At 33.4% G+C, this 27,214-nt stretch overlaps 1 protein-coding gene across 13 annotated transcripts; it reads left to right on the forward strand.

The window, feature by feature from the left end:
- Positions 1-4,333: 4,333 nt before the first annotated feature.
- On the forward strand, positions 4,334-19,202 carry LOC131674439 (sialin-like). 13 transcript variants are annotated; one of them, XR_009302824.1, is made up of 10 exons: positions 6,014-6,222; positions 8,502-8,641; positions 10,044-10,252; positions 10,336-10,466; positions 10,552-10,657; positions 11,787-12,372; positions 12,468-12,709; positions 13,094-13,319; positions 13,813-13,916; positions 14,022-14,360. XR_009302824.1 is itself a non-coding variant. In XM_058953127.1 (9 exons), exons 2-8 carry the CDS (start codon positions 8,617-8,619, stop codon positions 13,313-13,315), a joined length of 1,521 nt encoding a protein of 506 aa, XP_058809110.1. In that variant the 5' UTR covers positions 6,014-6,222; positions 8,502-8,616; the 3' UTR covers positions 13,316-13,319; positions 19,184-19,202. The 13 variants fall into 13 exon arrangements, 2 of the variants coding, with proteins under 2 accessions (XP_058809110.1, XP_058809109.1); XR_009302825.1 differs by having other exon boundaries at positions 13,868-13,916; positions 14,022-14,359; XR_009302823.1 differs by lacking the exon at positions 6,014-6,222 and adding an exon at positions 4,334-4,850 and having other exon boundaries at positions 13,094-13,916; positions 14,022-14,361.
- Positions 19,203-27,214: the final 8,012 nt, after the last annotated feature.

Consider the following 27,214-nt stretch of genomic DNA (forward strand, 5'->3'; position numbering starts at 1 on the left):
ATACACGTTATGTTGGTTCACTAATTTATTTGCGTGTAGATCGCTATTAGGTGGCGATAGACTTTAGCCTCCGAACCATTAGTGTCCAAAACTTATAACAACATTGTTTGAATATACACTGATGATAGAAACGTACAAACCAGTTCATACATTTGCCGCAGGCAGTTCGGAGGCCGATAGTCGTAATTCACAAGTGAAAATACCCCGAGTCCAACTGATTGTAGTACCTGGTTTCCGAAGAGAGAGAGAGAGAGAGAGAGAGAGAGAGAGAGAGAGAGAGTGAACGACCGGTTTGATTTGGATATCTTACTTTTATTTTTCAACTTTCTCCTTTCCTTTACACTACTAACACTTGTTTTTAAGTTCACGCTTGAACTTGGACACGAACTGGAACAGTCGCTTAGACCTCGCGCAGGGTTTTTTATACTCATTTCGTAACAAAAGGAGATTTCGTCTCTGCATGTTTAATTTTCTCATGCACGTATATTAAGAAAAAGAAAAGGAAATACGACCCATTGTTACACGGTTTACGACGAAAGAGAACACCTATCTTTCATTCATCTAATTTTCAAAACGGTCAATCAACTGCCTACTATCGTTAAATTATATAGGCTAACACGTTTTCACACCCACAGACTGGACCTGGTGTACTCGAAGGAATTTGGTGCGCTGAATCCGAAACCGAGCTCAGAATTGCTCTATCATCTTTAGTTTTGGAGATATTCTAATCTAAAAACGTCAAAAACACGTTTTTGCTATTTTTCAACCCCTGTAGCTTTGTGAACAAATATTTTTCTGCAAATTTGACCACGTTACTTTAAAAAACAACTCTTGCCCTTTAAAATACACTTCACATTTTTTCAATATCATTTTTTTCGACAAAGGTATGACAAAATGAAGTATTATAAACTGGCATTTTCGCTAATGTCGTTTAATCAGAGAAAAGATTCGCTTAAAGATAATCTTCGCTAAAAAATAAAATATAATGCCAACTGCCTTAATCAAAAAACCTTGTACTATTCAAGGTAATAACTTCGGTCCACTACATCCCAAGTATCTCAACCCAAGATCCCTGTACCCTGCAATAACCCCCAACCATTACATCTTGAGTTCCTTAACCCACTAATCCTGTATCCCGCTAGGTTTACCACTGTTATCTTTCAGCGAAACTTTCCTCTGCTTAAACGACATTTGCGAAAATGCAAATTTATCATACTTCAATGTGTGATATCTCTGTCGAGAAAAATGATATTGAAAATGAGCAGTGTCTTTTGAAGGACAAGACTAATTCTTTAAAATGCCGTCATTAAATTTGCAAAAAGAATACATTTTTTTACAAAGTTACAGAGGGTGGAAAACGGTAAAAAAACGTATTTTTGACGTTTTTAGGTTAGGATATCTTGAAAACTGAAGGCGAGGAAGCAATTCTAAGCTTAGATTCGGATTCAGCGCATCAAATGCCTTCGGAAATATCTTAACTGGTCTCTAGGTGTTAATTTTTTTCAAATTTTGTCAGCCTGTGATATCAAAAATCACTTCAGAATCGAAACATCACTAATTTTAGAATCTACATGGCAATTCCGATTAGCAGTGTGATTTGAACTACCGTGGTTAACATGTTATGTAAGGGAATGTCATTCACATAGTTACAAATTCGCATATATAAGTCACATATTCTTTTGATACACTCCGTTCAAAGATTTAAATGTTCACCGTGAACCTAGTTTATATTGGACATAGTATGCGTAGTTAAGACTAGTTATCAGAGCACTCTTTAGTTTATTTAGAACACTATGAATATTATTTGTTTAAATCATGTATTATTCGTACGAATTTCTTTAAAAACTACATTATAACATCTCTTCATTTGAAAAATATGATTATTTGAATGGATTTACACAATCCGCGTAATACATTCTTGACAAACTGTAGATTTTTTCGATAGTTGCTATATCCAACTCTACGATTTATTTATGAAAACAAAATTCGCGTTTTTGCATCAATTTTCCTATACGTATATTGCACTAGCATATTCTCATCCGAAGTATCGATTTCCTCAGGCAACGTAACGTCCAATATTTATTGAAAATGCTCTATATTCTCAAGAAACAATTTATCGAAAATCTAATTTTCGTTTAACAGGAGATGATAACGTGATCAATTGCTTATTTTTAATTCGTGAATATCAAAAATTGAAAATTACAGTTACAAAAAAAAAAAAAAACTGATTAAATGAAAATGAAAAGCGAACGTACCATTTGTATCCGACAAAGGGAGTATTATTACCTACAGATTATTTATGTGTCCTTGACGACAAAAATTAAGTCGTAATCATATTTAAAAAATTCATATAATATTGAACTTCCAAAAAGCTATACGCTATCCACGATCTATTATGTTACGCTGTAAAAATATTCCAGGTGCATTTAGTTAGTATAATTATAGACATTGGAAAATGAAACAATACAAAAAAGTTGTATTTACGTCAGTTGCCTACGTTTTTGCGGCAGTAATTTGTACACCTTCATTGTCGATATTGTAAAATCTGAACTACTATCACATAGGATTACGTCACGTAGATGGCCAAAACTCGTATTTTGGAATAAGCCGAAGAGTTCTATTATAGTAACATGTAGAGATGATGTAGACTGATGTGTTCCCCGCTGCGTGCGATATGTGAGTCTACCAGTGTCTCGCTAGCGACTGCCAATATAGATGCATACCTGTCGTATGGGAAACGACGCTATTAATATTTCACGGAGCTGGTATCGGCGAAGTAGGAAATTGTTATCTGTTAAGTAATAATCTTCTGAGACAAGTGAGAGCAGTTCATAAAACATGCACATTGGCTGTCATTATTGCCTCGCATTCTTTCTCCTCGCGGATAGTTTCTACGCGACTCTTGGCGAGACGTCATTTCTTTGCAAAAGCAGAAGAATTTCCGACAGGCTAAATATTGCTTTGGATAAAGTTGAGCGGACTAGCGGATATTCAGTTTGTTCGTAAATATTGATACGATTGACATGTGTTACAAAACGCATGAGAAAGCACGTAAAGTTTGAGATGTACGTCGATTAAGAGGAGCTTCCTAGAAAGAATACACTTGTTACTCGACGACGTGCTGTAGCTCGACGGATATCTAATTAAACGCCTGGGGTGTGTAGCCAAATGCCTCGAAATTCTGGAGATGCGCTCAAGTTCTTTGCCTATATTCGTATCTATATCTTCTCTAGTCTATTTAATAGTGCCGCAGATATTTCATATCAAGAGTGACTGGGGAGACATCAACGTCTTGGCAAGTAAATTTTTCATGGAAAAATTTAGGTACGTGCACGTGGTGACTTCTGTCGAAATTCTTACTTCACGGTAAACATGTTCTTTTTTTCAAATATTTAAAAAATAGACTCACGATTTTTATATTTACAGAAATCCTTTAGCTTCTTCAACTGGACAGCTTTGTTTTCGTTTGAGTAAAAGCTGAATGTGCATAGAACTTGAATATTTGATACAATGTAGATGCCAGAAAGAAAAAATTACATCACAGAGCAGTGAAATAAACTTCTTCAAAAAATAAGTAAAACTAATCAATAATCAATTTATTATTCCTATTCCTATCTAAGAAAATGATAAATCGCCGACATCCAATTGTGATTTATTGGTACTAAAAAAAAACGCGAAAATCTGAATTTTCGTATAATTTGAAATATTTGTATTATATATCTATAAAAGTGCGAAATTTATATTGCAGCAGTAAATTCAATTATGAATAATTAATATTGATAATAATTTGCAAAAATAGAAATATGGTATGAATGAATCATGTTAAAAAAAATAAGAAACTATTATTTCAAATTTGGCTAGAATATAATTTGTAAGAATTGATAATTTGATTACCACCTGTGAAATGAAAAGTGTCGTTTTCAAATATATAGTGAGACGAGAGAAAAAATTAATAAAACAAAATGGAGAAAATTAAATTTATAGTTTTTTACATTGTAAAGTGAGAGGTATTCGGGAAACGGAAACTAATTATGAATTTATTAATATTGAAGAATGTTTACGAATGCTTTCAACGAGGGAGCAAAAAAACATTCGATTTAAAGATGTATTACTATTAGTAATATAATACTAAGGCCGTAGAAAACCACTGCTATTGAGTAAAGTTATGATTATATGATACAAATAATAAATAACAGAAAAATAACATTTGAGTGAGCAAAACACGTTAAATAACGCTAGTTGACGAATACGTACAATATTACAATATATACACACACATATACTAAATAAGAAAAACTCAAATTTCATAGTGTTTTGTTTTAATTTCTATAATTACAGGTATGTTCATCGTGTAACAATATTTCGATGTTATTAAGTATTATTTTTTAAAGAGAAAAATAATAAAATATATCGAAAAATATGAGTTTATAAGAGTTAGAATCAAATTTGGTGCGAACTACGCGCCGTATCATCTTAAGGCGAGACTGCTGTGCCACCCACAGAAGCCGTTGCCTGGTAGTCTGCTCTTGGTTCTCCTCGGGCTCCGGAATCGTTTCAAGGAGCCTCTGCAGGCCTCCCTCGGCGGAAATAGTCTACTGCACGTTCTCGCGGACCCCTTTTAAGTTCGTCGTCGTCGCCAGTCTTCCGGCAGATCCTGCGGCTTTCGTGACTCAGCTACAGGAGTTAACGAGGGTAATTCTATCCGTACAGTCGGCAAACCACTCGGCGCGCAGATCCTTTTATTTTTTTTCATTGCGACCTGGCCGACTACACACGTGTTTCTGCGCACGCAACATTGCTGGAACGTTGTAAGCTTCGGCACCAAACTGCTGCTGCCATCTCTGAGCTAGGTACATACTATTTAGTCATTTTCTGCTTCCTGTTACCGCGGTTATCATTTGAAACTCAATCGATACTGATGTGTTCTTCTTCGATATAAATAAATAATTATATACGAATTCATTACGTAAAAAAATGAACATTACTAGTAGCTGATGCTTACCTCGATTTTTTACGTCTAAGAGAAATAAAAAATATTGTAACATTTTACTAGGTATCCTAGGTGCGCAAGCGCATTAACTCTGGTTGAAGCAAACTCGGAAATACCACGCATAGTACGCTATATATCATAGCGCATATACATCAAATAGTATCATCCGCGCAATCTGCATTTGTGCCACGCTACATTTAGTAATCGTCTGCTCGGTTATAGAAAAGGTGAATAAAAATCATGTTGAGCGATATAGAGGTTTTAACCAACGGAAGATTGTAGGCTTGGGCGAGAAATAAAAGAAGCGCAGCGGTGAGGGGCGCGCGAGAGATGATTCTATTCAACGATTTTGGGAGGCTCGTCTCTTGATCTTATGTCGGCGAGGAACGGATATCAATTGTGACGTGCGGTCACCGAAATAAATGTGCGAGGTTCCGTTCTTGGTTTTTTTTTCGTATCAAATGCGTGAAGTGACTTATGCATGTGAAAATTACCATGATTTGCCAATGACTAGTGTCGGTTTGGTGGTTGTTTCCGAGTTTTACAGTTCACGTAGGGCTGTCGCACCCTTTTTAGGTTATGACCAAAGTGAAAAAGCTATTAAGAAATTAACGAGAGCTCCACTATCGTTAAATTAGTTGTGTTACGTTTTAAAGTAATTTTTTTTCGAGTTATTTTATTCCGCTTGTTGTCGATGATTAAATCGCGTATATTGAAAGTTTCTTAATAAAATAATATATCATGTATGTAGCATAAAGTCGTTGGCAGATTTTTTTATTCGACGTGCTAATTATATACACTCTTTTTTTCAACACACAAGTGTATATGCAGACACAAAATTCGTTCAATTGAGTGCTGTATGATTCTAAGCAACCAGAAATAAACGCGTAAAATGTCCGCTAACAACGTCATCGTTGAATTTCCATATATGAAACTCGCAAAGAAGCGCGTTTTTATTTTTTTTTTCTGCATTCACCGCGGCCTTCAATTCCCATTCTATCTTGCAACGATGTTCACTCGGTCGAAAGTGGAGACGAGGCTTAATAAAGTGGCGGTGGCAGTGGATGCTTGCGCGCCACAAGGAAAGAGAAGTCGACACTAGTCGTTTGCGGGTAATTCTAGTTTATAGAGTGCCATCCAATTTAATTCCCCGCGCTGCTGTGATGGCATGGTGTTGAGTGTATAGTATTTGCATTCATCGGCTTAGAGTTACTATTTGTAGCAACAAATAGGTGAGATTTAGAGCAATTAGTTGTTTTTAGGATTGATGGGCATTTTATATATTAAATACAGCTTATTCGACGTTAACATGCTTTTTTTGCACGGATAAGTATACGATGTGACCTCGTTTTTAAAATGGACTATGAATAATATTGTAAGTCTATCGGTAATTTTGCGATTACTACAATTATAAACATTTTATTTTCTATAATTTTAACCTATTTTAACAGGTAAAAGAATAAATAACCTTTAACACGAAAGCTTTCTTAACTGCGAAAAGGACTGTTAAATGTCGAATGTAAAACCATTCCAAACAAGATTCAATGGAATTTTTAAAACGTGCGAAAGAGAAACTCGTGACATCGAAGGTGGTGCCGCGTGACCATCACGAAAAAACTAAAAATATAAACGAAGAAATGTTTTCATACGTAATCTAACGTTATATTTTTGGAAAACATGATATAAACGCGCTGACACGTGAAAAGTGGATCGAATAGCGTACGACGAAGGGAGTGCGCGGGGGAGTGCAATATATTGTAATTCCGCTTAATATTTCTTGAATGAAACTTTGAATTTGGCTTTGCCAAATCTCTGATACTTACTGTTCATCATTGAAGTATATATTTTGTTTAGTTAATTTTCATCCGACTCGCTTTGAATTATTGAATGATGGCTTCGCACTCTTTCTTATTCCCTTATAAAAATAAAAGAAACAATGAGATTTAAAAAATAGTAATAATATTACGAAATAATATTTACAAATAATTTACAAATAGAAAATAAGTTTTATTTTTCTCGCAACGTTTTTGAATTTTTGTCTAACCTTCCGCGATTATATCACGTTTTCCAGGCGGTTTAATTTAAAAATTTCCATTATTTTTTGCACGGTTGGCTGAGTTTTTCGCATTTCTATTGATATTTTGACTTTATCGACGGAATTAGCTTCGTCATCGCATTAAAGTTTAATAAATATTTCGTTGAATCATAACATATGTAACTTTAATATCATAAATTGTGACTATCACGTTCACTTTAAAGACTAACTTTTTTGTTTTAAGAATCGATTTGATGTGAGAATATTTGTGGAATTTTACTGATTTTTTCTTTTTTTAAGTATAATATTTCTTAGTTCAATATATATATATATGTCTCGAAACGAAGAAACTTTTCTTTCTGCTTTTTGAAAATTCGAATAATAATCTTCTTGAGATTATAGAAAAATTATTGTTTAAGAATTGTTGTTGCTGTGTAATATTGCAGCAAATTGACCATATTATTCGCAGTGGTACTTTAATGAGAAAATGTAGCGGTTCGAAAGCAAATTACGTCGATTGATTTGACAAAAAAAGAAAAGAAAAAGATAACAGTTTTGTTGAGAAAAAATACACAAAGTTTAGCAAGGTCTAGCTTTAATGCATGTCGAAAATATTTGAATTCTCAACGAAAAGCCGCCGCGCTAATTGCGATTCATTGCCATATACGCGCACATCCTCGCAAGCGTTTCAACCTTGCCCGGTGGCCGCACTGAGCACTTTTTTTTGGAGGTCTCCTCGGTAATACTTCAGCTTGCTTGGTCGCTGCAATTGACTTTTTAAAAATATCGAGTAAAGTCGCCGTCCCAACTCAACTCAAACCCAAACGATGAGAAATTATTTTCGGCCCATTCCGTGCGCAAAAAGTAAAGATCTATTCACACTTACCGAAGTCGTTTCTAAAAAAATTTTCGTCACGCGGTTATCGTTTCGTTTAGTTTGCTCGCTGATAAATCGAAAGAGAACTGGGGCAACAACAATTACGTTTTTGAAATGCTTATTAAAAAAAAATCTTTGCAATAAGATAACAACGTTCTGCGCTCGCACGCGTAAACCGATCGCACCCGTGCTACATCGTAAACTGCTTGTTATGAAAATTTTTATTTTACAAATATATTACATCAAGGGAAAAAAATGATATTTATTAGTAGTATTTATACAATTACCAAAGAAAACTGTAGTATAAGCAAACAATGGGATAAATGACGAACGTATATTATGATTGCCCGTACTATAGAACGATGATAATTCCGAAGTAGACCTTGCGAATGGTCAAGCAGGTACAACAAGATGATAAGGGATATTCGTCTCATGACAATATCGTTACGCAAAGATTTTACGTATGTTTTGTCTTGCACGCTCGTATACCAGAGCATCTGGGTTGCCGGTTCGCTATCTCGCTAAACAGATAAACGTTTCTTGTATACGTGCATCTTCGCTTTATTTTTTTACCGTTCATTTTTTCGTTTTCCTTACAGCGAATTATTGCCCGCTACAGACGACTGCGTCTAGCATTCATTATACACACTGCACTCACGTGAATACGTATCACATATATACATGAGCACATGAGCAGCTGATTTTTTTTCCAATATGACATTACTTCGGAGAATCAACGGTAAGCATTATACACATGAATTTCTTTTGCGTTTTACCGACACGTTTTTATTTTTGTATCTGCGCACAAAACAGAAAGAAAGGAATTATTGAACGAGTATTTCTATAATAATCGTGAACTTGGTATGACTGTATGAATAACATGCAGTGTGAACGCAGCTTTTCTCGTAAATTGCTATATAACAGTTTGTAAAAAAATGAGATCCAAAATCCAATAATTTCTTTTTGCGCGCAAACGAACTCGAATACCACGATACTGCACGGCTGGCTAAGGTCTTGTATAATTTGTTTTGTTATAAGTCGTATGTACAAGAGTTAACCGGATTCCGGAAATCATCGATTAACGGAAAGGGATACTTAAAAATTTACAATCTCTTGCTTGAGACTTCACAACCAACTGTTTTCATAAGCTTTTTATTAAACTTAATCGCAATTCATCGTTACTGATCATCCATCGTTATTACTATTAACATTAAACAGCTCGCAATTATCATTTGTCAATGCGCGCGAGAATTATTGTTATGCCAGAAGGTGCGTCACTTACGCGCGCGAAGTCCTTATATTTCTTTTCTCCGGGAAAGTCGACGCGTGATACGCCGATCGACACCTTACGATGAATTCGAACCTTGTCACGAGAGATATTCGAAAAAATAATAGAAATGAATAGACTATGGTACGATACGAAACGATATTGAAACAGTTTCAGCAGTTCAATTTTGAATCCCGATATAAATATCAACAAACGAACTTTGAAAACATAGCTCGACGAAAGAGGAGGAAATTTGTGCAGCATCTGAGTCATAAAAAAGTGGATCAGTATCGTATACTGGAGTCATGCATATGACATCCTATAAAGTTAATAATACGCGGGGTCAGTTACCTCGCGTTGAGTTTAAATACACAAGACTGGCAACCTTGTATGTAGATGTCGATCGCAACCGCGAGGAGCGATGAGAAATACGAGCCACCGGTTATCGTATCTTTTTACCGCTTAGTCTCAATTTTATTTTTTTTGATCTACGTTATATGTGGTTAATCGTATATTTTACTGTCTATACTCGCACGTTGAATGGAAAGTATTGATATTAAATGAGTTCATTGAGTGGAAATTTTTATGGGCTTCATATGAACGAATCAGTTGTACGTTTATGGCGATAAAGATCCTGTTGTCGTGAATCACAGTACGTATTGACTTGATATTTGAGTAAATGATCGAAGACGAACGTTATTAACGTTCGGTTAAATTCTATGAACAGACGATAGGCAGCTAAGATGGAGGAATTACACCTAATTATCGCAACTACGCTGTTTAAAGTGTAGTACAACTCAAAGACGAATAACAAAAAAGCATGAAATAATTATCGAAAGAATTAAACTAACAAATAGGAATTTTGTCGGTACAGCTTTAGCCATGAAGATACCAAGGCGAGCGATCCTCGGCTCGCTAATGTTCCTTGCCTGCATGTTCTCATACGTAATAAGAACTAATTTGTCAATCATCATCGTGGCCATGGTACAACCAACAGGTAAAGGCAACTCCACGAAAGGACCTTATTGTCAAGACGCTAATCAGTTCGGAAGCAATAGTAGCACACCCAAAGTTATCGACGATGTAAATCAGATTGTTTCATTTCTTTATTAATTTTTTTTTTTTTCAATTCTTCTAAAACTGGTTATTTATTATATTTTTTCCAGTTTGGTGAACGCTACGCATGGAGCCAGAACATGCAAGGTCAAATATTAGCTGCTTACTTCTACGGCACTTTGCCATCGAGCATACCAGGTGGCATGCTCGCAGAGAAATTCGGCGGTGCCAGAGTCGTTGCGTGAGTTTAAATGACTTTACTTTCATTTTTATCTATTTTTTTGCTCGTCGAATAAATAGATAAATAATTCTGTATTGTTTTGTAGTTTTGCCACATTGATTCCAGCCTTGCTAAATCTCGCAATTCCATGGGTAGCTGTGCATCACTATATGTTTGTGTTCGCTTTGAGATGTATTTCTGGCTTCTTTGGCGTAAGTTTGACCAAGTATAACATTTTTTTCAAGAAACTTTACTGGTTATGAAATTTCTTTGCTTTTCCTACCAAAAGTTTGTCCAATTCGGATACCGCAGGTTTTAACAATACTCTTCATTTTTGTTTATCACACTCATGAAAGAGAAGATATTCTTTATGTAACAAGTAACAATAATCGACATAAAAGTAGAACAGTCAGTCAAGTTGAAAGACTGTAATTAAATGTAATTTTTTTTCGGTCTCGCGACCCTGAAATAGAAATAGTTTACCGTGCGGAATTATTAACACACATCCGCAGCAATGAGTTTGCAAAACAAACAGTGCACATTTTTAGCGTGAACATACAACATCTTGGATGAAGAATATGCCACGAAGTAAAAAAAAAAAATTTATCTAGAGAAGTATTAATGGAGACTGCATAGTCGTGATTATCAAATTGTTTACCGCGGAACATGATTGCGTAAATAGTAGCAGACAGCATAGCTGACCATTTGACCCTTCCACCTAGTTAATCGACACTTTTTTTATCTACATACGTACTTTTCTCAGATAATCCGTTGCTAATTCCTAGTTATTTGGTATCACTATACACGTTTTACTTTAGTTTTATTGGAATATTCATTGCACTTGTAGTTTACGTAACGTATAATATGATGCAGAACTAGCTGCTAGTGCCAATAGCAAATTGGTATTTATTTTCTCTCTACGTAACGTACATTCTTGAGGCAATTACTGGCTTCAATATCTACACATTTAATAATTTTTGCGAGAGAACATTCCGAATTAAATGTATACATTTAATCAGGTTTCCATGATAAACGAAGAATTCATATGTTTTACAATAAAGTTAATAAATCAGACTCGTATTTATAAATAATATGGTTTGCCGAGGCTGAAAGGATGATGCTCGTTACAAAGGTCATTTTGCAATTATACTAGCTATATGGCCGCATTTTTTTGTACTTCACGACAGGAAGAGAGAAAGAGAGAGCTGTTAAATATATCTTTATTAGGAGATTGCAAGTGCGGTACAAGCAAATATATTATTGTCCAATTAATCGTGAGATTCGTATTCTATACTCTACTCTGAAAAAAAGTAATTAAAAAATTCTGGTGATTTTTTACAGAGTGCAATATATCCAGCACTGCACGCGATGATTGCTCGTTGGGTACCACCGTCGGAGAAAGGCATGTTCGTATGGACGATGCAGGGCGGTCCATTCGGCACTTTTGTTACATTGTCCCTGTGTGGTGTGATAATCTCTGAATTGGGTTGGAAGGCCGCTTACTACGTGACGAGTGGCCTTATGTTGCTGTTCTATTTGCTCTGGGTGTGGCTAGCCTACGACACTCCCGAAGTACATCCAACTATTACCGAAGAAGAAAAGACTTATATTAAGGAGCAAATTGGCTCTTCGGTTAGCAAACAGAAAGTTGCCCTGCCGATCATAAGCATCTTGACTTCGTTACCATTCCTCGTTTTACTGTACGCTCACTTCGCCAATATGTGGGGAATTTACTTCATCTCCACCAACGGACCCAAGTACACACTTGAGATTCTTGGTTTCAACATGAAGAAGGCTGGTGCCTTGACTGGTGTTCCTTATATCTCGCGGCTGGCCGCTGGTGTAGCTTTCGCCGCAGCTGGTGACTTTTGTCGTAGGAAGGAACTACTTACTTTAGGATGGATTCGTCGAATCTTCATGCTTTTCTGTACGATTTGATTACTTGTATTGTTGTTATTCCCGTATATTTTTTAGGAATTGAAAGAAAAGACATTGATTTGAAAAACATTTCTACAATTAAAGCTCACATTGGACCTGCCGTCTGCCTTTTGTTAATGACGTACGCCAAATGCGAATCTTTGGAAGCAATTACCTGGATGATTTTAGCGCTCACGTTCAATGGTGCCGCCTGCCAAACCAACTTGGTCAATCATCAGGATCTCGCGCCCAACTTTGCTGGCTCGCTCTATGGCATTATGAATACTGTTGGCAGTTTCTCCGGGTTCATCATTCCCGCTATCATCGGTGCTCTCACCAATGAACACGTGAGTTCATAATTGAATTTTTCTTTCAAATTTGTCGAATTGATACCTCTTCCTTACATTAATTCACTATTCAATTCGTAAAAAATTGAAGAAATGTTGGCCTTTAATTAAATGAACATATTGTAATTTAATTTTCCTATCGGTTAAAACAAAATTCTTGAATGATGGTACGTATTTTTCATATCATCGCTGTGTTTATCTCTGCAACACTTCTTTTCTCGTTATTGGGATCCACTAAGATTTAATCCTGAAACGATCGCGGCCAAGTTAACGCTTAAATTAATCTAACTAAATATCCTAGTGTCAAATTCCTAATAAAATTCACCTTACACTTTCTTTCGATTAACGAACATGTTTTTACGATTATATTGTTTTTCTCATTAGAATGGAATTGATGAGTGGAGTATTATGTTCTACATCTCATCTGCAGTATTCGGTTCAGCCACGCTACTTTTCTGGCTATTTGGCTCAGCTACAATTCAACCCTGGAACGATCAAAACCAGCAGACTAAAAGTGCAAATTTGGCCGAGGAGGAGATACAAATAAATTTTCCAATAAAGGATGTAGCAAGTAGCGGCGAAGAAGAAGAAAATGAAAAGTTGTAAAGAGGTGCGAAAGACTTTAAAAGAATTTGGTATGCTTCCGTGGATTTCGTGAATATATAGATTGTACCAAAGAAAGCATTGTGTTTCCAGAGTTTTTGTTTAAAAAACGATCTGAGAAGTATTTTTATTAAGATTATATATCATTGTCAGTGAATAATTTTCACTCACAGAAAGACGTAAAATTTATGTATGTTAGTAGTTGTATACTATCAACTAAAAAATGTACATACATACATGGATATCGTAAAGCATTTTAATTTATATTTTATGATACTTTACAAATGCCTTTTTCTGTGAATGAGGAAGTCTTTTCAAATATTTTTGATGGTTAACAAGACTTCTGCATGGAATCAATAATTATTTTTACTTTAGTAAGCATTATATATAATACATTTCATTTTTTACTCATTGTACCGCAATAATTGTAATTTGTCGAACGAAAGATAGAATATTTTTTACGTATAAATATAGTAAGCGAATTTGCGTGTATTTTCAAGAAATATTTATTCCTCGATTTTCATCCCCTCCGATCAACCCAACCCAACCCCCCAGAGGTCTGCGAGGGCTCTATCTCTTTGGTTCTCGAAGCTTTATCCAATAGGTAACATTGCACATTATTAGAAATATGTTAAATACTATTTTTCAATATTTTTTCCGAGAAAAGTGCCTCTTCAACCCCTAATTCTCCGATTTTCGATTTTTCAAGGGTTCTTCTGTATAGAAGGTCAATATTCAGTCAACGAATTTTCGCTCGTCACTGTTACGCGAAAAGACATTTAACAAACATATGCTACTGCAGATACGCGACTAAATCGTTGCCTGACGTCGGTAATAACGGTCACTATGTAGCAGGTGTGAGCGCGTTTCTCGTCTCCGAGAAACCGCAAGGAGCATGGAATACAGGCAACATGGACAGAATAAATGAATGGAACTGATTATCCACAGTAAATTTCAATAATAGAATCATAAATTTATGTAAATTTCGAAATGTAAACTATCAAATAAAAAACCAACGTAGACTTATTGTAAAATCATTAAAATTATGTAATAAATTTGTAGGTATATGTAAAACTGACTCGTTAGTCATATTATCCCCCCTGAAAATAACTTAATAATTACACGGATTAATTTTTTTTTCGATTAATGATTCCTTTCCCGTGAATTTGAATCCATTAGGACAATAATCCAACCCAACCCAACTAGGCAAACGAACGCAGTAACCCAACTAAGTTAAATCTTTTGGTGTAGTTTGCAGATGCTTAGGTAGATGGCGTATTAGAAATTAAACTCGCAAGCAAATGCGACTGGTAATTATATAAAAGAAATCAGTTATTATTTGTTCTCTGATATGATGTACTGTCAAATAGCGTAGTTTGTGCGCCAACCTCGGCAGTATGGTTATCCTGGGCATTCATGAATTTTATCAGCTACTAATTCTTTTCGGCTAAATGGATAAATCAATAAATTTAATATTGTGCAAGTACGCATTAGAAATGGTTTAAATATCGATTTTAATAATAGAAAGATGTTTGTTTCTGCGTTTCTATGGTTTTTCTTTGAACATCTCGACTGTTATTTTTTGGTTTCTTTGACAATTACGTCCTAGCCTTTGAAGTGTTTGGATGTAAAGAATATTAATTATAATTTGTGAAGTTTGTATTTCTTAATATAAAATACATGCATAGAATAAGAAAAAAATAGTTATTTTAAATCGTTTGATCAATTATTTGGAAAGAAATTATTGATAGAAAATATAAAAGGCAGCAAATACCGCTACCACTCGACGTAGTCCTCGCCTTGGTCGTTAATCATCTTGAGCTTCTCTTGAAAAAGCTCACCATGATCGGCGCAGTGCGAACTTTTCACCGTCTTTGCAGTAGAGGTGAACATGGCATATCTCGTGCAAGATGGTGCCAGTCACTTGCTGCAATGAAGCACACTTCTTCACGTTCACTATGATGTGTCGGTCCGTGAAATCAGTCAACCCAAAATTTTGTTTGCCCGCATATCCACGATAGATCCGCCACTCTTTCATTTCAACGTCATCGTTGAAATAACGGTGACGGAAATAGTCGTAATATGCACGCAAATCAATTTCGTTAAAACTAATTTCTCCAGACGGCCTATAAAAACGAAAAAACAAATTTATTAAAATTAGTTTCCAATCATCTTTTATACGCATAAAAATTAACTACTTACCTCTCGATGGGCTGAGGCCTTACATCCAGTTCCCGTGAAGAAAGCCGTGAACTGCGACGAAGACGAATCTCCTCACCAGAAGCTGAAGATGACGACGCCATGATCTAGACACAATAGAAAAAAAAGGAGAATGAAAAAATGAAAGGTAAATGAAAAAATGAAGGTACTCGATGAGAGAGAGAGAGAGAGAGAGAGAAAGATAAAGGTGGATGCTCTAGAGACTAGCAACTCACCAGAGGCGCTCGAGGGACGACGAAGACACTTGCTCCGCTATCCAGCCACAAAGATTGTAACAGACTAGGGCCTTGCTATGGGGGGGGGGGGGGGACCTTCTCGATGCTTTTGCCCCGGCAGTGATGTCCGTGTACTGCTATGCGGCTCTCCCTTCGATTCGATTTCTCTCTCGATTCCCGTGAATTCTCTCGCTTAATAATATACCAATTTACCCCCTCTCTCCGCTAATCTTGAACTGCAAGATTATCGTCAAGGGAAGGAGGAAGGAAGAGAAGAAGAAGAAAAAGAAGAAGAAGAAGAAGAAGGAAGAGAAATCAAACTCAAGTTACGTGCTACCACGATGCCTAGCGTGCCGCCAGTAATTGCTGGATGCCAGTAGTCGACACCTGAAACAGAAATCAGCTGAGAGCAATTAGTAATTGTGAATTAATAATATAATAAAATTTGATCGATTCTTCGCGATCCGATCGTTCATCCTCACAGTTTTATTCGTAAGAAAGAACGGGGGGATCCCCAGGGTCTACGGCGCTGGTGGTTGCTTCCTCCCTTAGCCGCTTAATCTCCTCTTCTTTTTCTGCTATCCTTGCCCCTAGCTTGGCGATGCGTTTCCTCACCCTGCGGAGCTGTTGCTTGGAAGCCTTTTTTTCTTCCGCAACAGGCTCGGTGTTGGCAGGTCGGGGAACGCTGGAGGGCAGAAAAGGGATAGGGGCTTCCTTCACCCTTGGTTTTGGTGGCTTCACCATAGGGGAATCCACCTGGGGGAACCTGGCTGGAGTTTGCGTTCTCTTGCACTCAAGCCAAGGTACCAGGTTGGAAGAGGGCATAAAGGGCCGACCCTGCGGATGAGGAATAAAGTCCCTCAAATCCGAGAGATCGGTCTGGGTGCTCTTATCTTTTATTAAAGAGGCCATGGCCAAAAATTATTCAGAAATCTTCTCAGCGAAGGCTGGAATATAGGCATGAGTTCGGAGAATCTATTTGCATATATTTAATCGACCTCTAGCGACTAATAGTAGTGATACGGCTTTAATAGCGAGGTGTGAAATTTTCCCCGAATTTTTCTATTCTTGTGACGGAGTACGTATGTATCCATACCTATGATTGATTGTACGATGTATGGTCCCTTGTACAGTCTCATAAATTTTTTGAAGCGTTCTTCGGATTTATCTGTAGCATTGTGACTTTTTAGTAACACAATGTCGTTTATTTTGTATGGTTTGTGTTCGGAATTCATGTTGTGTTCTAGAGCTCTTTTGCTTAGCTTTTCATGAACTTTTTCGCGGACATTTCACATTTTTTAGTTTTTTCATTATTTTGTCGTAATATCCCGATTTTTCATATTTTTCGTAAATTTGATGAAATTTCAAGATTTTTCACTTTTTTCTCTTTTCATTATTTTTCATCATTTTGTCGAAATTTCAAGATTTCTCAAAATTTTCACATTTCTCATCATTTTTCCGAAATTACCAGATTTTTCCCTTTTTTTACTTTTTTCATCATTTCGTCAAAATTTCTAGATTTTTCGCATTTTTCACTTTTTTCATCATTTTCTCGAAATTTCAATTGAGAATTTTCACATTTTTCGTAATATTGACGAAATTTCAAGATTTTTCACTTTTTTTAGTAAGGTTCAAAAAAATATATTAGCAATAATGGCATTTGGACAAAACGACCTAAGAAGCGAAAAATCATGACATCCAATAATTTACGAAAAAAGTGAAAAATCTTGAAACTTCGACGAAATGATGAATAATGATGAAAAATGTGAAAAATCTGGTAATTTCGAAAAAATGATGAAAAATATGAAAAAAGGGAAAAATCTTGAAATTTTGACAAATTTACGAAAAATGTGAAAAATCATGAAATTTCGACAAAATAATGAAAATAGTGAAAAATCATGAAATTTCGACAAAATTACGAAAAATGTGAAAAATCTTGAAATTTCGACAAAATGATGAAAAATGTGAAAAAAGGGAAAAATCTTGAAATTCGTCAAATTTACAAAAAATGTGAAAAATTTTGAAATTTCGACAAAATTACGAAAAATGTATGTTAAAGTCCATTCGCATTGCTTGTGTGAGTTTCAAAAAATGTCAAAGTCGCAGGGCATTGCCGCATTTTTTGTCGAATTTTCAAGATTTTTTAATTTTTCCATCATTACTCATCATTTCGTCGAATTTCCAAGATTTTTCACTTTTTTCGTAATTTGGTGGAAATTTCAAGATTTTTCCCTTTTTTCACATTTTTCATCATTTTGTCGAAATGTCATGATTTTGTACATTTTTCGTAAATTTGACGAAATTTCAAAATTTTTCACATTTTTCACTTTCTTCATCATTTTTCATCATTTCGTCGAAATTTCAAGATTTTTCACATTTTTCATCATTTTGTCGAAATTTCAAGATTTTTTCACTTTATTCATCATTTTGTCGAAATTTCATGATTTTGTACATTTTTCGTAAATTTGACGAAATTTCATGATTTTTCACATTTTTCGTAAATTTGATAAAATTTCAAGATTTTTAACATTTTTCACTTTTTTTATTATTTTGTCGAAATTTCATGATTTTTCACATTTTTCATAAATTTAACGAAATTTCAAGATTTTTTCACATTTTTCACATTTTTCAACATTTTGTCGAAATTTCAAGATTTTTCACTTTTTCATCATTTTGTCGAAATTTCATGATTTTGTACATTTTTCGTAAATTTGACGAAATTTCAAGATTTTTTAATTTTTCCATCATTACTTATCATTTCGTCGAATTTCCAAGATTTTTCACTTTTTTCGTAATTTGGTGGAAATTTCAAGATTTTTCCCTTTTTTCACATTTTTCATCATTTTGTCGAAATGTCATGATTTTGTACATTTTTCGTAAATTTGACGAAATTTCAAAATTTTCACATTTTTCACTTTCTTCATCATTTTTCATCATTTCGTCGAAATTTCAAGATTTTTCACATTTTTCATCATTTTGTCGAAATTTCAAGATTTTTTCACTTTATTCATCATTTTGTCGAAATTTCATTATTTTTCACATTTTTCATCATTTTTCATTATTTTGTCGAAATTTCATGATTTTTCACATTTTTCGTAAATTTGATAAAATTTCAAGATTTTTAACATTTTTCACTTTTTTCATCATTTTGTCGAAATTTCATGATTTTGTACATTTTTCGTAAATTTGACGAAATTTCAAAATTTTTCACTTTTTTCTCTTTTTTCATCCTTTTTCATCATTTCGTCAAAATTTCTAGATTTTTCAGTTTTCATCATTTTTCATCATTTTGTCGATATTTCATGATTTTTCACATTTTTCGTAAATTTGACGAAATTTCAAGATTTTTCATATTTTTTACTTTTTTCATCATTTTTGATCATTTCATCGTAATTTGAAAACTCTCATCACATTCGTTAATTTTTTGAAATTTCAGGATTGTTCAGCTTCCTTGCTGAGTATCTTGTGATCATCGTTGAAAATGAGTAAGTCATCTCTAAATAAGTCTACCAGTCCAATCGGAACCGAACCAGACCAGGCCGACCCAACTGGATATCTTTACTATGACACCGTTATAGTGTTGTTATATGTTTGTAAACTAAATGTATTTGTACCGAAGGATAATAAACGAATGGTTACATTATTCAGAACGACTACTATTTTCTTTTTTTTACTCCAAAGTCCTATTACCTCAATTTTCCATGCCTCGTCACATCGTCGAAAAGTATCCTTTGAATGGACCCGGAAGAATTGGATCAACTGAATCTAACCTCGAAGATTGTCAATCAGACCCAGAAGATGCAAATTAGAACCAGAAGATACACACATTCATTATGTTTAAAATAAATTTGCTCATTTTTGCCCATTGAAGAACCAAACCTTTCCCAGCATCGCCAGCTAGTGTTCCGTTACCAGCGTTAAAAACTCAAATTTCACTTTTCATAACCCAATAGGCCAACTGACCCAACAGGCCAACTGACCCAATAACCCAACTAACCAACCCAACAGGCCGAATTCCTTGTTAAAAATCGGTAGAAATCGATTTTTTTGGTTTTTTTGGTATCCGAATTCCCTGTCAAAAATCGGTAGAAATCGATTTTTTTGGTTTTTTTGGCATCCGCGCGCGAAAATCTACCGATTTATGAAAAAAAAATTATGGGTTGGGTTATACCGATAACCCAAATAACCATTTCGATTTTAGGTAACGATAAGAAAAATTCGTTTTACATCATTTCCAAGCGGAATCCGGTGTATAACCCATTCGTTACCCATCCATTACCCAAATATACTTTGGGTAATTTGGGTAACGTTTGGGTAATGAATGCTAAAAGGCCGATTTACGTCATTTCCAAGCGGATTTCCGCGAATAACCCATCCATTACCCAAATAACCCAAATATACCTGTTATAACCCAACACCACCACATGGGGGTTTATATATATGGAATCGGTGAAAATCGAGGGCAAGCGCGGAATCGAGACGGGACCAAGTGGAAACTGTTTTTTAGCCAAAAATAAGGATGTAAATCGGTGTTTCATTTTTACCGCTCGTTTAAGGTTATTCAAAAATAATCTAATAAGACAATAACCTTTTTGGGACTTGTAAAAATTTCCATGACGGAATAATCCAATAACCTTTTGCGGACTTGTCCAAATTCCGGTGGTCGAATTTAAATTTAAATTATCGATTTAATATAAAATTATCGAAAATCAGAAAATTCGGGGGTGAAAAGCCACTTTTCTCGAAAAAAAATGAAGAAAAATGTATTTAAAAAAATTCAAATAATTTGCAGCTTTACCTATTGGAAAGAGCTTGGAAAACCAGAGAGATAGAGCCCCGGCAGACCTCCGAAGGTTGATCGGAAGGGATGAAAATCGAGTTTGTGCGATGGCAACGAAAACGGGCCTTTTTCGCGCGGAAGGAGTCGTTAATCGAAAAAAAGTCAATCCGTGTAGCCCCCTGAATATTGGCCTTCTATACACTGGTATTCTTGGAATGTCGAAAAACAGAAAATTCGGGGGTGAAAAGCCACTTTTCTCGAAAAAAAATGAAGAAAAATGTATTTAAATAAATTCAAATGATTTGCAGCTTTACCTATTGGAATGAGCTTGGAAAACCAGAGAGATAGAGCCCCGGCAGACCTCCGGGGATGGATCGGAAGGGATGAAAATTGAGTTTGTGCGATGGCAACGAAAACGGGCCGTTTTCGCGGGGAAGGAGTCGTTAATCGAAAAAAAGTCAATCCGTGAAGCCCCCCTGAATATTGGCCTTCTATACACTGGTATTCTTGGAATGTCGAAAAACAGAAAATTCGGGGGTGAAAAGCCACTTTTCTCGAAAAAAAATGAAGAAAAATGTATTTAAATAAATTCAAATAATTTGCAGCTTCACCTATTGGAAAGAGCTTGGAAAACCAGAGAGATAGAGCCCGGCAGACCTCCGGGGATGGATCGGAAGCGATGAAAATTGAGTTTGTGCGATGGCAACGAAAACGGGCCTTTTTCGCGGGGAAGGAGTGGTTAATCGAAAAAAAGTCAATCCGTGAAGCCCCCCTGAATATTGGCCGTCTTTACACTGGTACTCTTGGAATGTCGAAAAACAGAAAATTCGGGGGTGAAAAGCCACTTTTCTCGAAAAAAAATGAAGAAAAACGTATTTAAATAAATTCAAATGATTTGCAGCTTTACCTATTGGAAAGAGGTTGGAAAACCAGAGAGATAGAGCCCCGGCAGACCTCCGGGGATGGATCGGAAGGGTTGAAAATCGAGTTTCCGTGATCGCAACGAAAACGGGCCTTTTTCGCGGGGAAGGAGTGGTTAATCGAAAAAAAGTCAATCCGTGAAGCCCCCCTGAATATTAGGTTGTATATACTTATTTCGGGAAATCATCTTATGAACCAATGGACCGTGTTCAGTTTGAAAAATCTGATCGTTTGAGATAATAATGAGTTCCAAATTTCGGTACCCTCGAATTGGTCATTCGAAGTTAAGGTCATTTTTGAACAGAGAAAAGTTTCCTCATCCATCTCCACTTGGTCCGAGGTCCCTACGATGAGTTTGGAATTGGGCGATCTCTAATATCCGAGATGACCCAATAGACTTAGAATTTTTCGAATTGGGTCATTCGGAGTTAAGGTCATTTTCGAACTGAGGAAAGTTTCCTTATCCATCTGCACTTGGTCCGAGGTTCCTACGATGAGTTTGGAGTTGGGCGATCTCTGAGATCCGAGATGACCCAATCGACTTAGAATTTTTCGAAATTTCATGATTTTCACTTTTTTCGTCATTTTCACGATAATTCAAGATTTTTCACTTTTTTCATATTTTTCGTAAATTTGTCGAAAATTCAAGATTTTTCATTTTTCACTTTTTTGCTTATTTTATCGAAATTTCATGATTTTTCACTGTTTTCATGATTTTTCACTTTTTTGTCATTTTCACGAAATTTCATGATTTTTCACTTTTTTCGTCATTTTCACGATAATTCAAGATTTTGTGAATTTCGTTATGTCGAATTTTAAAATTATTCACTTTTTATCATCATTTTTCATCTTTTTGTCGAAATTTCAAGATTTTTCACTTTTTTCATCATTTTGTCGAAATTCCAAGATTTTTCACATTTTTCATCATTATTCATCATTTCGTCGAAGTTTCAAGATTTTTTACTTTTTTCATTATTTTGTCGGAAATTCAAGATTTTTTACTTTTTTCGTAATTTTGTCGAAATTTTAAGATTTTTCACATTTTTCATCATTTTGTCGAAAATTCAAGATTTTTCACTTTTTTTATCATTTTGTCGAAATTTCATGATTTTTCAATTTTTTTAAAATTTGATGAAATTTCGAAATTTTTCACATTTTTCATCATTTTTCATCATTTTGTCGAATTTTCGAGATTTTTTACTTTTTTCGAAATTTTGTGGAGATTTCAAGATTTTTCCCTTTTTTCATCTTTTTGTCGAAATTTCAAGATTTTTCACTTTTTTCACATTTTTCGTAATTTTGTCGAAATTTCAAGATTTTTCATATTTTCGTAAATTTGATAAAATTTCAAGATTTTTCCCTTTTTTCACATTTTTCGTAATTTTGTCGAAATTTCAAGATTTTTTACTTTTTTCATTATTTTGTCGGAAATTCAAGATTTTTCACTTTTTTTATCATTTTGTCGAAATTTCATGATTTTTCACATTTTTCGTGAATTTGATGAAATTTCCAGATTTTTCACATTTTTCATCATTTTTCATCATTTTGTCGAATTTTCGAGATTTTTTACTTTTTTCGAAATTTTGTGGAGATTTCAAGATTTTTCCCTTTTTTCATCTTTTTGTCGAAATTTCAAGATTTTTCACTTTTTTCACATTTTTCGTGAATTTGATGAAATTTCCAGATTTTTCACATTTTTCATCATCTTTCATCATTTTGTCGAATTTTCGAGATTTTTTACTTTTTTCGAAATTTTGTGGAGATTTCAAGATTTTTCCCTTTTTTCATCTTTTTGTCGAAATTTCAAGATTTTTTCACGTTTTTAACTTTTTTCACATTTTTCGTAATTTTGTCGAAATTTCAAGATTTTTCACATTTTTCGTAAATTTGATGAAATTTCAAGATTTTTCACATTGTTCGTGATTTTGTCGAAATTTCAAGATTTTTCACTTTTTTCACATTTTTCGTAATTTTGTTGAAATTTCAAGATTTTTCACATTTTTCGTGATTTTGTCGAAATTTCAAGATTTTTCACATTGTTCGTGATTTTGTCGAAATTTCAAGATTTTTCACTTTTTTCATCATTTTGTCGAAATTTCAAGATTTTTCACATTGTTCGTGATTTTTGTCGGAAATTCAAGATTTTTCACTTTTTTTATCATTTTGTCGAAATTTCATGATTTTTCACATTTTTCGTGAATTTGATGAAATTTCAAGATTTTTCAAGATTTTTTACATTTTTCATCATTTTTATAATTTGTCGAAATTTCAAGATTTTTCACATTTTTCGTAAATTTCATGAAATTTCAAGATTTTTCACATTGTTCGTGATTTTGTCGAAATTTCAAGATTTTTCACATTTTTCGTGAATTTGTAGAAAATTCAAGATTTTTCACGTTTTTCACTTTTTTCACATTTTTCGTAATTTTGTCGAAATTTCAAGATTTTTCAAATTATTCATTATTTTGTCGGAAATTCAAGATTTTTCACTTTTTTTGTCATTTTGTCGAAATTTCATGATTTTTCACATTTATCGTGAATTTGATGAAATTTCAAGATTTTTCACATTTTTCGTGATTTTGACGAAATTTCAAGATCTTTCACTTTTTTCTCATTTTTCATCATTTCGTCGAAATTTCCAGATTTTTCACATTTTTCACTATTTTCATCATTTTTCATCATTTTGTCGAATTTTCGAGATTTTTTACTTTTTTCGAAATTTTTGTGGAGATTTCAAGATTTTTCCCTTTTTTTCATCTTTTTGTCGAAATTTCAAGATTTTTCACTTTTTTCACATTTTTCGTGAATTTGATGAAATTTCCAGATTTTTCACATTTTTCATCATCTTTCATCATTTTGTCGAATTTTCGAGATTTTTTTACTTTTTTCGAAATTTTGTGGAGATTTCAAGATTTTTCCCTTTTTTCATCTTTTTGTCGAAATTTCAAGATTTTTCACGTTTTTTAACTTTTTTCACATTTTTCGTAATTTTGTCGAAATTTCAAGATTTTTCACATTTTCGTAAATTTGATGAAATTTCAAGATTTTTCACATTGTTCGTGATTTTGTCGAAATTTCAAGATTTTTCACTTTTTTCACATTTTTTCGTAATTTTGTTGAAATTTCAAGATTTTTCACATTTTTCGTCATTTTCACGATAATTCAAGATTTTGTGAATTTCGTTATGTCGAATTTTAAAATTATTCACTTTTTATCATCATTTTTCATCTTTTGTCGAAATTTCAAGATTTTTTCACTTTTTTCATCATTTTGTCGAAATTCCAAGATTTTTCACATTTTTCATCATTATTCATCATTTCGTCGAAGTTTCAAGATTTTTTACTTTTTTCATTATTTTGTCGGAAATTCAAGATTTTTTACTTTTTTCGTAATTTTGTCGAAATTTTAAGATTTTTCACATTTTTCATCATTTTGTCGAAAATTCAAGATTTTTCACTTTTTTTTATCATTTTGTCGAAATTTCATGATTTTTCAATTTTTTTAAAATTTGATGAAATTTCGAAATTTTTCACATTTTTCATCATTTTTCATCATTTTGTCGAATTTTCGAGATTTTTTACTTTTTTCGAAATTTTGTGGAGATTTCAAGATTTTTCCCTTTTTTCATCTTTTTGTCGAAATTTCAAGATTTTTCACTTTTTTCACATTTTTCGTAATTTTGTCGAAATTTCAAGATTTTTCATATTTTCGTAAATTTGATAAAATTTCAAGATTTTTCCCTTTTTTCACATTTTTCGTAATTTTGTCGAAATTTCAAGATTTTTTACTTTTTTCATTATTTTGTCGGAAATTCAAGATTTTTCACTTTTTTTATCATTTTGTCGAAATTTCATGATTTTTCACATTTTTCGTGAATTTGATGAAATTTCCAGATTTTTCACATTTTTCATCATTTTTCATCATTTTGTCGAATTTTCGAGATTTTTTACTTTTTTCGAAATTTTGTGGAGATTTCAAGATTTTTCCCTTTTTTCATCTTTTTGTCGAAATTTCAAGATTTTTCACTTTTTTCACATTTTTCGTGAATTTGATGAAATTTCCAGATTTTTCACATTTTTCATCATCTTTCATCATTTTGTCGAATTTTCGAGATTTTTTTACTTTTTTCGAAATTTTGTGGAGATTTCAAGATTTTTCCCTTTTTTCATCTTTTTGTCGAAATTTCAAGATTTTTCACGTTTTTAACTTTTTTCACATTTTTCGTAATTTTGTCGAAATTTCAAGATTTTTCACATTTTTCGTAAATTTGATGAAATTTCAAGATTTTTCACATTGTTCGTGATTTTGTCGAAATTTCAAGATTTTTCACTTTTTTCACATTTTTCGTAATTTGTTGAAATTTCAAGATTTTTCACATTTTTCGTGATTTTGTCGAAATTTCAAGATTTTTCACATTGTTCGTGATTTTGTCGAAATTTCAAGATTTTTCACTTTTTTCATCATTTTGTCGAAATTTCAAGATTTTCACATTGTTCGTGATTTTGTCGGAATTCAAGATTTTTCACTTTTTTTATCATTTTGTCGAAATTTCATGATTTTTCACATTTTTCGTGAATTTGATGAAATTTCAAGATTTTTCAAGATTTTTTACATTTTTCATCATTTTTTATAATTTTGTCGAAATTTCAAGATTTTTCACATTTTTCGTAAATTTCATGAAATTTCAAGATTTTTCACATTGTTCGTGATTTTGTCGAAATTTCAAGATTTTTCACATTTTTCGTGAATTTGTAGAAAATTCAAGATTTTTTCACGTTTTTCACTTTTTTCACATTTTTCGTAATTTTGTCGAAATTTCAAGATTTTTCAAATTATTCATTATTTTGTCGGAAATTCAAGATTTTTCACTTTTTTTGTCATTTTGTCGAAATTTCATGATTTTTCACATTTATCGTGAATTTGATGAAATTTCAAGATTTTTCACATTTTTCGTGATTTTGACGAAATTTCAAGATCTTTCACTTTTTTCTCATTTTTCCATCATTTCGTCGAAATTTCCAGATTTTTCACATTTTTCACTATTTTCATCATTTTTCATCATTTTGTCGAATTTTCGAGATTTTTTACTTTTTTCGAAATTTTGTGGAGATTTCAAGATTTTTCCCTTTTTTCATCTTTTTGTCGAAATTTCAAGATTTTTCACTTTTTTCACATTTTCGTGAATTTGATGAAATTTCCAGATTTTTCACATTTTTCATCATCTTTCATCATTTTGTCGAATTTTCGAGATTTTTTTACTTTTTTCGAAATTTTGTGGAGATTTCAAGATTTTTTCCCTTTTTTCATCTTTTTGTCGAAATTTCAAGAGTTTTCACGTTTTTAACTTTTTTCACATTTTTCGTAATTTTGTCGAAATTTCAAGATTTTTCACATTTTTCGTAAATTTGATGAAATTTCAAGATTTTCACATTGTTCGTGATTTTGTCGAAATTTCAAGATTTTTCACTTTTTTCACATTTTTCGTAATTTTGTTGAAATTTCAAGATTTTTCACATTTTTCGTGATTTTGTCGAAATTGCAAGATTTTTCACATTGTTCGTGATTTTGTCGAAATTTCAAGATTTTTCACTTTTTTCATCATTTTGTCGAAATTTCAAGATTTTTCACATTGTTCGTGATTTTGTCGGAAATTCAAGATTTTTCACTTTTTTTATCATTTTGTCGAAATTTCAAGATTTTTCAATTATTCATTATTTTGTCGGAAATTCAAGATTTTTCACTTTTTTTGTCATTTTGTCGAAATTT

This window comes from Phymastichus coffea, unplaced genomic scaffold (genome assembly GCF_024137745.1).
Source record: "Phymastichus coffea isolate CEN01 unplaced genomic scaffold, Cenicafe_Pcof_1.1 PCOF00243, whole genome shotgun sequence".
Classification (NCBI taxonomy): Eukaryota; Metazoa; Arthropoda; class Insecta; order Hymenoptera; family Eulophidae; genus Phymastichus; species Phymastichus coffea.